The sequence below is a fragment of the Dermacentor silvarum genome, chromosome 9, assembly GCF_013339745.2.
Source record: "Dermacentor silvarum isolate Dsil-2018 chromosome 9, BIME_Dsil_1.4, whole genome shotgun sequence".
Taxonomy (NCBI): domain Eukaryota; kingdom Metazoa; phylum Arthropoda; class Arachnida; order Ixodida; family Ixodidae; genus Dermacentor; species Dermacentor silvarum.
The window spans coordinates 160,127,036-160,140,040 of NC_051162.1; the positions used below are offsets into that span (position 1 = coordinate 160,127,036).

Here is a 13,005-nt window from a genome sequence, read left to right on the forward strand (position 1 = left end):
AGAACGCCCGCGTCATGCCGTGAGCGGCCACGCATCATGACGCGCGCGGCAAAAGCGGCAAGAATCGGGGGGTTTTACGGCTTGCCGAGGGTGCCGAGAGCGACGAGGGTGACGTCACGGAGCCAATGGCAACCGGACCTCCGCCGCTCCGCGCCGGGTTATCATTCGACGATTATATAAAGATATAATCGTCGTCTCTCGTTGCGGTTATCTCTCGCGGTTCTATAGAGGGATTTCTGGACGCTGTCCGATTGCACCCTTTTCGCTCACGGTGATTCCGCGTTCCGAGAGCGCGCGAGATCATATCGCGCTGCCGCGCGGCGAGACGCGACTGCCCCGGTGGACTTCGCGGCAAGGCGCTGACGCGCGGTAACTTGCCGCTAGCGTGGCCGTACCCAGCCGACACACGCACCGAGTCTGAACTAAACTACCGTTCGCTGCAACAACTTCAGATGAAATCACAGTCGCTCTCTATGCGATCATGGATGACCACTACGTAGCTCTTTAGGCACACGGCCTACGTGCGTATTGAGTCAAAACGAAACTAAACAGCTATCAACGCGATGATGGGTGGCGACTATGAAATCCCGCGGCCAACACGTTGTTATGTGCGGCGGTAAACGCAATAAAGGCACAAATACATAGAGTTTCTCACTATAACACTTTATAGTGTGAAACTCTATGCACAAATAGGCACGAAGCGTTCCGTCGTTGCTGTTATTCACGTACGATTTCCGCTGCTGACTATGGCCATGCAGACTCCGTCGCTTCGTTTCGGCTGTGCACTAGCGCCGTTTGTGCTCTTCTGCGCCGCACGCACATTTCAGGCTCTTTAATGCAAAAACGAATAGCCTTCAAGATTTATGGTTGATGTATGGCAGCCGTGACGTAAAGCATAGCCTCCAAGATGTGTACCGGCCGTTCGTGGCTTCTGGCTGCCTATTCGGGAGCGCCGAATAATTCGAAAATATCGAATACCTGAATTAGAATCGAAGCGAATAACGAATATAGAATTATTCGATCGAATATTCGACAATACGGTATATTCGCCCATCCCTACAGTAATTTTCCCTGATAGAGGCACAAATTCCCTGAGTTTTCCCTGAGTTTTTCCAGAATATTCAAAATCCCTGAGAATTCCCTGTTTTCCCGGTTTTCCCGGTTGGTAGACACCCTGCTAGTTATTTGTGAATATCAGTGCAAAAGGGTTATTTAAAACCATATGCACCAGCCATGAAGTCAACCCCCTCCAATTTATACTTAAAATATTGTGGCTAACTGCTACAGTTAATGAAGTGCATTCTGAGAATATTTCTGATAGAAAGAAATGAAGCGTTTGTCTACCTCAGTACCATTAAAACTTCACAATGAAAGGCGAGAGATGGAGTAAAAGAAAATGTTTTTATATTATGCCTTATGTCATGAGTCAGAAACAAATTGTGGCTAATTTAGAGAAATTGCACTTTGATTTGTGGGGATATTGGCCATAATTTTATTTCTGCTGTATTTATTATTGAATCAAGAAGCACAACTTGGGACAGGCATGAAGTTAGTAGGATCTTTATCTTTGTTCACTGCATTTCATTATCTGATATTAGCAGTCTTCAACATAGATAATTCTGTAAAAAAAGCTGTTATGCAACAAACAATAAGAAGGAAAAAAAATGGTCCTGAAGTTGAGAAACCGGGACTTTTGCCATGTGTTCTGCTGTGGCACATTGCTGTGGGCCACTTAAAAATATTGATGATAAAAGACAGACACCTTAAAAAACAATGACAAGACAGCCCAACAATGATAAATAGAAAGACACCTTGTTTAAGGGAGTTCAGTGATTGGAGTTGGGTCACTGCTTTCCCCTCTAGCAGTCATCGATCCGCAGAGCATCCTCACTGAAATGCACGCCTTAGTATGGAAAGCAGTTTTTTTCCCTATACGAAAGCGCTGGAGGAGTGCTACACATGTGGCTTTCACTGCACTACCTTGTAGTTCTTTCTATTGCATTTTTCAACTAAGCGCTGCACACTTGGAGTAGAAGCTTATACTGTATACGGGCATTTCTTCAAGAGAATAGACCTTTTTCAGCTGGGTGGCAGAAGCCTACTTCATTGCTGCAGATTTGGTTTCCACCACATAGCTTCCAAATGCAGTGAAGCCTCGCTACTACGAACACCACATTAGCAAACTTTTCAGAAATTCCCTGCTGAATGCCTATAGCTTCAATGCACAAATATTTCACTACTACGAACTTCAGAAGAATGCTCAAATCTTTGCAAAAGCAGCCTCCATTCGCGGATGCACATTGCATCCATGTCGTATCTACGGTCAGTGGCTCTTCCCCCCTCCCCCCCTCTTTAGCGATGCTAAAAAGTCGCAGTTTCGCCCGAAAGGCAAAGCATCAATTGCGATAGCAAATTGATTAGTAGAGTATACGGAGTAAGGATAGTAGTTTTATGGGCTGCATAAACTTGGACACATTCGCTTACTAACTGAATTAACGCATGGTATCAGCGCGCTCAAGCAAACATTAATAGATCACACTCGAGGACCGCCGACAATCACCGTCAAAACGTTGGCATGAGCAAGCACGGCAAGAGCAGTGAGCGAATGTTCGTGTGGTCTGTCGCTTCAACGGAAACTGAGCGGTGAATGCACAGCGCATACAAAGGTCAGAGCTGTGTGTAGATCGCTTTCAAGATACGGTGCGCGCGACAGCCCTCAGCCACGCAAGGTATGCAGTTCCTGGCAGAGTAGAAGCCGCACCCTCCCTCCCACGCTGCCTTTGAGCTTTCCTCCTTTCGCATGGGAGATTGAGTCGCCAGTACCCCTTGCGCCCGGTCGCAAGATACGCATTTAGCGCCGCAGCTAAACGTCGCCTCGCCTCCCTCCCTCCCATCCCCACCCGGCCTTTTGTACGACCAGAGACATTGTGTTTGCTATCCGCTATGCGTTCGCTCTCCGTGAAAGCATGCGTCCCTCGCGCGCTTTTACTCGCATATACAGCATACGGCGCGCAGCAACGAGTTTATTGCTGTTGGACTTTATACGGAACCTCACGGCAACGACGACTGCAGGAATGCGCTTGGAGTGTCCATATAATTGTTATCGCAATAATAAAGCTGGAGTCACACGAAGGATGTGATCGCAGACTAATCAGTCACGTGACATGTGACATGAATTGGATCACATCGAAGCTAGCATTCACACGACAGAGGAGCACTCACATGAGCAACAGTGACCGATCACATGCAACCGAGCCGAAAATCCCAACGGCGATTTGGCTTTCTGCCGCATTGTGTACTTCATGCGGACCAAGTGAGCGCCATGAGAATGGGTGACGTAAGTTTGCTGGCACCGCATGCACTATTCACTAACTACTAGACACAAAATGACGAGCCGTAAAGAGGAGGAGAATGGGCAACCATGGAGGGTAGAAAGGAGCTCAAACACACAGGGGTGGGGAAAGGGTGGGGGTTCCCTAGATGATAACAAAACTTTGAATGGCGGAAAACATTGCCTCGAGGTGTGGCTTCACGGCAGCCTGCGCTGCGCTGCCGTGATGCCACACTTCCAGGCGAAATTCCCATATAACCCAGACCCCCGACTTTACTGTTAGGCAAAAAAAGTTTTGGTGCAGGTTATACACACAAAAATATGGTAACATTCTTCCCCGCAACATATGATATGCTTCTGGGACGGCAAGCCATGCATATAAACAACTGTGCTGCAGTTGAAGATTGTGCTGTCGTGCAAGCGCATGCAGAGGCTAAGCATGCACTTGTGTTGAGCCAGAAGCCAGTGCTGCATGCAATTTATGAATAAATTCTTTCATTACGATGATCGAAAACGAAATTACTGTGCAGGAAAGCCAACTTGCAGCGCTGCAAAGAGGTTAATAACTCCGCAAGGAATTAACCTGCACGAATTTGCAACCTGGGCAGTTTAATCAGTCATTATCCATGACTTTACTCACTAATATAAAAAATTCCCTGACAATTCCATGACTATTCCAGGTGCTCAGAATTTCCTTTTTTTTTTTTTTCAGGTTGCTATGCACCCCGTGTTCAAACACTGGCTCAGCGTAACACGACACAAAACAAAGAGCAACGGATTGCTCCACGGGCAGAAGGAGTGTCGGCCATTAAAAGATAAATATAAATTTATACAGTTAAATGTCAACGTAATGAAGTCGCTAAAATCTTCAATTTCGTTCTATTGAAATTAGACCTTTTATGAAATAGGTACAGCTGCCGATAGACTTTTCTTGCATGGTAGCGGCAGCAATACTTTCAGAATCATCAAGCAAGGAAAAAGCAAATTTGAATTACAAAGAAATATATTTTGTCGAATTTGAGAGCCAGCAACGATAGATACAGTTTTGTGCTGTGTCGACAATCAATATCTGATATTAAAGCATAGATACCATATTGATAAACAACACAAGAGACAGAACAAACAGACCATGACAACTGCATAAAAAATGATGCAGCTAATTTTCTGCAGTCTGCATGTAATACCTTGGTTGTTTATTTATTTATTTTTTTTTTTTTTTGCGTGTGCCATAAGTTCAGCAATGCAATACTAACTAGCACAGCCATACGCACTGCTAGCTGTAAAGATTTATGTGGTTATTTCTTATGATTATCTTTTTTCTTCTTCTTGTACACACTAACCCACCCCCCAAAATGTTTAGTAGCTAATTTGTGCCCTCTCTATGCTCGTTACGTTTGATTTGCGCTGCACATGGAACGCACAATTATCACAGCAGACACACAAAGCAGCCAAGTATTGTCATTCATATGCCATGGTGCACTAAAAAGGGTTTGAAAATGGCACAGCACCGAAATCAGATGAACTTTTTTACTACCTCAAGTGTAGTTTTCAGCACGCACTCAACAAAGGAAGCAACGGTACTGACCGTAGCTACAAAGTGCCTCGCGATGTAGTCGTACAGCTTCCACGCATCTCCGTCCAATTCACTCCGCGACGCATCCCTGGTTGGCGTAATCGGAGGGTGGTCGCCGGCGTCGTGGCCCTTTCTGTAGCACACGTGACACAGAAAGAGAATTTAAGTACCATCACACACCCGGATAAAACTTGCAAAAGAAAAAAAAAAGTGACTTCAAGAAGTTCACTATGTGAAGGGACAAGGACCAAGCATGAGATACAAATTAAAGACACAGTGCCAGTGAGTCTGCTATTGCTCTGTGTTCGTCTTTTCGCACAGCTTTCACACAGTTAGCACTTAGAAATTTTGTACCAACTGGCATGATATCAGAACTTTCGTTATTACACATGTCATTCGTTATACAGTTGAACCCGGGTATATCGAACTCGCCAAAAAACGTTTATTAGTTTGATATATGGCATAATTCGATATAGGCCCGCTATAGGATTTGATGACACAAAGGCACATACCAATAAGAAAAGTACTTTATTAATATGGTGGCTTACATGTGTGCCCTACTTTGGAACAAAATAGTCCTGGATTTTCTTCTGTTTCAACAACTTCGCTGCCTGCGACAGCACGCACACCTCCACGTTGTCCAACGAGTCGGAGCAGCTGAGGCCGCAACCTTCTATATTCACGCAATAGCGCCGGACCAACGCAAGTGCACTAATCACTTCGGAAGATGTAGGCAACGGGCCATCGTCAATTTCCTTATTGCTGTCGCTTTGGCTCGTGGGTGGCACGACGTCTGCAACGTAGTCTTCATCTTGTAGCTGGCCCATGATGGCGACATCATTGTCTGCACTGACGAACTCGTCGAATGTCGATCCGTCGATAGCACCCGGGAACTCTGCCAGCTCGCTCCAAACTTCGGCGGAAACACCTGCGGTGTCTTCAGTGCTGTCATCGGGCAAACGGCAAATTCTGCCTCTTTGCACAAGCCATGACGACAGCGCGCCAAGAAAGTTCACAGAGCGCCAACAGGCAACACCACCAGCACGGACCACGCTCAATGAGGACTCGAGGAAAAGAGGCAGCAGCAGGCACACAAGCATAAAGAAAGAAAAAATGGCGCTCACTTGTACCGCCTCCGCGCCTCGGAGAAAGTACGGCGGCCTCTGATTGGCTGTAAGCGCTGCGAGCAGGCCAGGATCATTTTTTGCAGGGGGGGTGTTCGCCCGTGCACAGCCGGGTCTAAACCACTTTTTCTAGGGTGGCACCGACAGTTTTCCCCGCCACCGCGAGGAAAAGCTAACTTGCTGGGGCACTTTTGAGGCACTTGGAGTTTGATATATTGGTTGTCGTTGCTACTTTCGTTCGATGTAACAGTAACTTTTGCTATATACAGTAAAAGCTCGATGATACGAATCTCACGGGGTCACGAAAAATATTCGTATTAGCCGAAATTTGTATCATCGAAACACAATTAAAACTACTGTCGAATCTCGATAATTCGAACTCGAAGGGGCCCGAAAATTTGTTCGAATTAAAAGGACGTATTTTTGAAGTATTCGTGCACCATAGCACGATGCACGAACGGTGCGAGTCGTGAAATATCGTGGCGCGCAAGCGCATAGCAAGCGCGGGCCACGAAACTGCCCACGCCGGCTAAAGGTCGCTTCCCGATAACGACAGAAAACGAAGCTTCAGGGAGAGAGCGGGCGGCGCCGGCACGCGGGTGCACGCGGAGACCGTCGAAGGTGAGGGAGGAGGGCGGCTGGGAAGCGGATTTGGCCGCGTCAACTCCGCCGCTTCGGTGGCTCCCCTCGCCCTCCCTCTCAACTCCCTCGTAGCTCTCTCACCTTCGACTCCGTGCGCACATCTCCGTGCGCGCCCGCCGCCGTGCTGGCGCCAGCTTATTTTAGCCGCTCCCTGAAGTTTCGTTTTCTGCCGTTATCGGGAAGCGGGCGTTTGTGGGCGTGGCAGTTTCGTTGGCCCGACTGTGCCTCCACCGCTGCTTCCCTCTGCGCTGCTGCCGCAGCGTGCAAGGTCAACATGTGACTAGAAAATAGAGGAGAAGGGTTCACTGCCATCACTCTAGTCGGCACGTACACGCTTGTTCCGGCGCGATGCAGAAACGGCGACCTTGCAATTTGAGAGAGGGGGAAATTTCCGCCGCGGGTTCTTTTTTTTTTCCCGTTCCTTCGCACGCGGCATTGAGGGGTCTCTCCTGAGCTTTTGCTCTACGGCGGTGTCGGAGCAATGCCGGTCAGAGGCGCCGCCGCGTTATTTGGCGCGCTGCTAATAGCATTGTCGGTGCGCGGTATGTTCGAAATAAGCGTGTTCGAATTAACGAGATTCGACTGTAGCTATTGGCGCTGAGCCGTGCTCCCTCAAGGGCTGCAGAAGATAGCGCCAAACCTTTCCCTTTCCCTCAAGAACCACTTATCGACTGTAGCTAAATTAAAGAGTCAGAGGTGAACTCACTCAGACACATGTACGTAAAAAGCATTTATTTCTTGAAGCGCCACCGCTTCAAACTCTTCGCGCCCAGTCGCAGAGTCCGCGCTGTCCGGCGCCACGCCTACGCACCAAAAGAGGAGAGAAAGCGCGTGACTGCGCGCTGTTCTCTTTCCCGGCCATCGGTGGGGCGGCGTTTATTCGTATCAACCGACGCAGGCTGAAAATCGATTCGTAACAACCGTTCTCTAGCACGTTGCAAAGTAATGGGGCTCGGCCGGGACCACAGAAAAATTCGTATCATCCGGAAATTCGTATTAGCCGTGATCGTATCATCGAGCTTTTACTGTATTCTCAATGTAAATTTACCGTGTTTAGAAATTGTTCAATATATGGGATAATTTGATATAAACGGGTTCGATATAGTCGGGCTCGACTGTACGCTAGACTTCCGGTCCCGATGGGCGCCCATGCAATTCTATGGGTCCAAACTTTCATCATGTCGATTGTAAAATTGGCCTTCAGCGGATAATCCAAACTTGACTAGTTAGTATGCACGCATCTGCCCCTGTGATGACCCCAATAGTGATCTCTTTAGTGGCAACGTCTGTCTCGGCAGAGCTTAGCGGATAGTGAATGCGTTCAGCTCATGTCAATCTCCCATCGAAAATGCCTATTTTTGGCCTCCCCAAGGAAGGTTTTCAAGGAATAATCGAAGCTTGCAATGTCTGATTACGATATTTGCCCGATTCTAAAATGCACCTTTTTTTTTCTTCAAAAAAATTAGGACGAGATTTTTACACGGTTTCATCATCATCATCAGCCTCTATTTTATGTCCACTGCAGGACGAAGGCCTCTCCCAGTCGGTGCTGGCGTGGAGCAGAGGTAGAATACCCGGCTTCAAATCTGAAGGTCGTAAGTTCGAATCCTACTCCAGTCCACCACATTTTTCAGGCATGGAGTGGTGCCTGACACCGGCAAGAAAAAAAATATATTGCCGAGAGTTAGTGGGGCTACACTAGTTCAGGTGCAACCAAACTAGGAAGGCCCACTAAGCTTCATTAAAGTCACTCCCTCACCAGAACAGGAATTGGCCTCCCTGGTGCAGTATTCGGCCACTACCTCCCTCATGACTCCGACAATTATGCAGTTTAATCGGATACAAAACCAAAACCACCTTCGTGGCATTTGTATGCTTTATCAGATAACATAAGTGTACTGCGGTGAAGCTGACATTAAAATAAACCATGCAGCAAAGCTCAGTTTAGGGAAACCAGCCACCATCACGAAACACCTATTAGACCCTTGCCCCCCCCCCCCCTTTTTTTGTTATAATATTGGGTGTGCATTAGATTTCTACTTAAAGAGCTTTGATGTCATATCTACATTCGTTTTGCGCTTTGGATGCATAGAAAGTGCGTGCACGTTTGATTGGAGGACACGTTACACTCGGGATTCAGGATAAGTCTGAGACTTTAAAAACAGAGCAAAAATTTATGACGACCAAAGAATCTCGTCATTCTGCAGCCAATCAAAGGCGTCTCTGTCGCCTAGGCAATTACTGCTCGTCTTCAACACGCTGCCGCCACTTTCCTTGTTTCTTTGTATCAATTTTTTTAGAATCTCCTGTTCATCCTCCTCCGCATCATTCTTGTTGCTCGTCTCCCATCGGCGGGCGCACCTTACTGAGCAGCAAGCTCGTTACTGCGCTTGTCTGCGGGACTTTCCCTTAGAAACCGCATTACAGTAAAACCTCGTTAATTCAGAAAATCGGATAATTCAGACTCATCCTCTGGTCCCGGCAGGCGTATGCATTATTCAGTACAACCAAACTCTCGTTAATTTGGACATATTTGGCCGCACATCGGTTAATTCGGACAACTTTCAGAGTTCGGTGAACGAGGAGCGCCGCAGATGTGCAACGCAAAAGAGCAAAAACGACACTAGCGTCTAACTGAAAGCGGCGGAGTCCACATCACCATAGTTATCAGCAGAAATCATACGTGAATGACAGCAATGCCAGAACGATTCGTGCCTATTTGTGCCTTTAAGCCTTTGCTTGTGTTTACCACTGCACATAACACCGCGCTAGCCGCATGCTTTCATAATTGAGTAGTCGCCATCCATGATCACGTCGACAGCGACCGAGGTTTCTTCTGCAGCAGTTGCGGCAAACAGTAGTTTCGTTTTCACATGGCACGTGTGCTGGTCGCATGCCTGAAAAACTGCGTAGTCGCCATCGATGATCGCATCGATAGTGACTGCGGTTTCATCTGCAGTTGTTGCAGCGAACGGTAGTTTCGTTCTGAGTCGGTGCATGCGTCGGCCGCGTGCCTTTAGCACCACAAAGTCCTTGTTTATATTCGCGTCGATGGTGGCCGCGGTTTCCTCAGCAGCGGCTGCGGCAAAAACTTGTATCGTTCTGACTCAGTGCAAAGCTGTCGAGAATGAAGAGCACTGGCGACATCGCGATGAACGCACAATCTGTTGGTGATCAGCTAACTGGCGAAAAAATAATTGGGATGTGTGCGCAATAGTGCAAAGAGTGTCGCAAATGAAGGCGCACGCCGTGGCCATGCTGTGAAGGAAGTTGCGAGGCCTTGATTGCCACTGCAAGAGCCAATGAGTCACGAGACAATGAGAATTTCAGTTTCCGCACTGCTCTTGTGCAAAATAGCAGCAGGATTTGCTCATTCCTTCGCTAAATTAACGCATGTTGACGTAGTAAGTGTTTGCTTATTGTTTTCTGGATACCCCTGGATAATTCGACATTAATTTAATTCAGACATTTTCTTCAGTCCCGTGAAATCCGAATTAACGAGGTTTTACTGTATTACCACTACTTTGTCTTGTGCGGCTCCACTGTCAGAGGTATGCGTATACATGGACTTCCATGGACGGGTAAACGGGATTCAAAAGAGGCCGCGTTATAACAAGTTCTGCGCTGTAAAATAAAACTAAATACAGTAGAACCCCACTGATACCTAGGTGTCATATTGTCACAAGACCTACGATGGGATTCTCATATTCAATACATCACATCATCTGCTCTAAAAAGACTGCTTTTTCTAAAAAGACGATTGCAGCTAGCACCACCCGACACAAAGTTACTGGCCTACAATACACTTATCAGACCCATCCTGGAATACGCAAACACTGCTTGGTTTCCGTACACAAAAAAACTAACCAACAAGCTCGAAGGAGTTCAAAGAAAAGCACTTAGGGTCATCTTTAACAAATTTAACCGAACAGATTCGCCTACAGAACTACTTTTAAGAAGGCCGGATTGCTAACCATAAAAAACCGGGCGAAATTGGCCCGCTTAAAGGTAATGTACCAACTCTTACACAACCACCTAAATATAGACAAGTCCCGTTATATTAAGCAATCCGAAGCAAGAGCTACCCGCCAGAAACACTTTCATACACTTGCTCCTTACAGATTCCACACAGATGCCCTCAAATTCTCGTTTTTTCCCCTGGCGATCAGAGAATGGAATAACCTGACCCCCTCCATTACCAGTAGCACATCCTTAGCCCATTTTTCTAAACTAATCGAAAGCGATTTGCTAGCGTCACAATTTTAAAACAGTTTTATAGTTTTGCCTTTGTTCTCATTTACCTCAAGTGCCAGTGTCTTTTTGTCATTTTGTCTGTACAATTTACCTTTGTAGAACTTGCGGTATAACTTGCACCTGTAGACTGGACGACGTCTAGTTGCACCATGTTTGCTTGTTGTTCTTTTTTTTTTCTTTTTGCCTTGTACTAAATCCCTGTCTCCTTTTGCCCTCCTGTTATAATCCCTATTGGGATTGACAGTATGTATAAATAAATAAATAAATAAATATGTTTTTCATGGGACCGTAAAAAAAAAACTGCCAGCCCTTCCACTGGGCTGGAGATGGAAGACCAGCGAAGCTGTACTATGGTGGGAATTATGTATTTCCAATTATGACTATTAAGATGTGATGGCGTAATTGGTTATTTGAACTATTAAAGAATGAGAAATAGAACCCCGCTGATACGTTTTTCACGAGACCGTAAAAAAAAACGTAAGAGCCGGGAAACGCAAGAGCCGAGAAACAGGAAAAATTTAGAAATTAGAGTAGTGTTGAACTGCATACAATATTAGTTTAATCCTTAAGTGTGAAAAAAAGTCGTAGTTTCACCCAAAAGCCGAAGCATCTATTGCGATAGCAAATAAGTAGACAGCTATACAAAGTAAGGATAGTAGTTTTTCGTCTGTATAAACTTTTAAAGATTCGCTTATTAACTATATTAACAAGCATTGTGTCAACGCCCACAAGCAAAAATGAACACATCACACTCGATGAGCGCGGACACGCGCTGTCAAACGCTGGCGTGAGGAATTTAAGCACTGCTGCAGAAGCGAGCGAAGTGACCTTCGTGCTGTTGTCTATCGCTTCAACACAAACTGAGCGCCGAGAACACACAGCACACACAAAGCTACAAGTCGCCAACACACCTACACTGACTAGACTCAGCCCCCAACGCAGAACACCTTTAAAGATACGACCCGCACGACCGCGCATTACACAGTTGATGCCAGAGTACAACGCCGCCCCCTATCCCTCTCCCCCACCCCCGGTGCCTCGAGCGTGACAGAAGGCGCGCTTCCTCCCCGCTTTCCTTTCTTGCAAACGCAAGATTTAGCCGTGGTCATCGACTCCCCTTGCCCGGTTTCACTCGCATATACAGCATAAGGCGCGCGGTGACGGCGTTATCACCCTTGGACTTTATATGAAACATCTATACGCCAAAACCAATTTTAAGGCCCCAACGCATCGTAGACACCACCTTCAGATAGCGAATACAGATCTCAAAGGCCATGCTTTTGCAGGCGGAAACCGAAAACAAGTCATAGGTGTCACCTTCGGCACTTTGGGCGGCCAACCATCGTCAAGCTACCAAGCCAAGTGACATGAAAAGTCAACATGGCCGCTCGGGCCAGCGCGGGGTGACAGTTCACAACACATGATGCGGGAACGGTCCCACAGTTAGGACGTAACAGCGGGGTTACCAATGCATTGGGTCCTATGGGAGCTATGCCGGGACCGGCCGAAAACGATGCAACAGCCAGGAAAACGCAGCAGCCAGGAACGTCACAGCGGGGTTCTACTGTACTGCATATTACATATTAGTACATATTTCTAAATGAAGAGCACAGGGTCCCTTGGCCTATTCTGAAAAGTCACTGGGATCCCTAGGGAGTCACAAGTATGACGAATCAGGAGCCACAGCAAGGACTAGGAGACAACCAATCTGCCAACACACACAGAAGCACACATACACACAACATACAAGTTCTCACTTTGGTTTGTTAATCCCCTTGGAGAGAAGGTCCTGCACATCTGCGCTGAGATCTGGCACCCTCTGGAGCTGTTGCAGTGTGCCCCTGGCGCAAAGAAAGAGTCAGACAATATAGCTAAAAATCACTAACTTCTGGCGCCAACTTTCTTGCTTTGTTCCACAGCCTGTGCTGCAGTAAACTGGAAAATGAACAGGATTGCGAGGCCTCTACAGGACTTTTTATTTATCTATAACATATTATTTATTCAATTATTTGCTTACTTGTGTTACCCTGAAGGGCACTGAGAAGGCTTGACTTCTAGAAACAACATGTGGTACAACACAG

General features: G+C 46.8%; 1 protein-coding gene across 2 annotated transcripts in view; it reads right to left on the reverse strand.

The window, feature by feature from the left end:
- The window catches only part of LOC119464595 (DNA topoisomerase 3-beta-1), a 54,944-nt gene that overhangs the window by 26,226 nt on the left and 15,713 nt on the right, over nt 1-13,005 (reverse strand). For both annotated transcript variants that reach the window (XM_037725623.2, XM_037725622.2), the window contains exons 8-9: nt 12,682-12,765; nt 4,917-5,037 (exon numbers count right to left, since the gene is read on the reverse strand). In XM_037725623.2, coding sequence (XP_037581551.1) covers nt 4,917-5,037; nt 12,682-12,765 — 205 coding nt within the window. The remainder of the gene's footprint in view (nt 1-4,916; nt 5,038-12,681; nt 12,766-13,005) is intronic.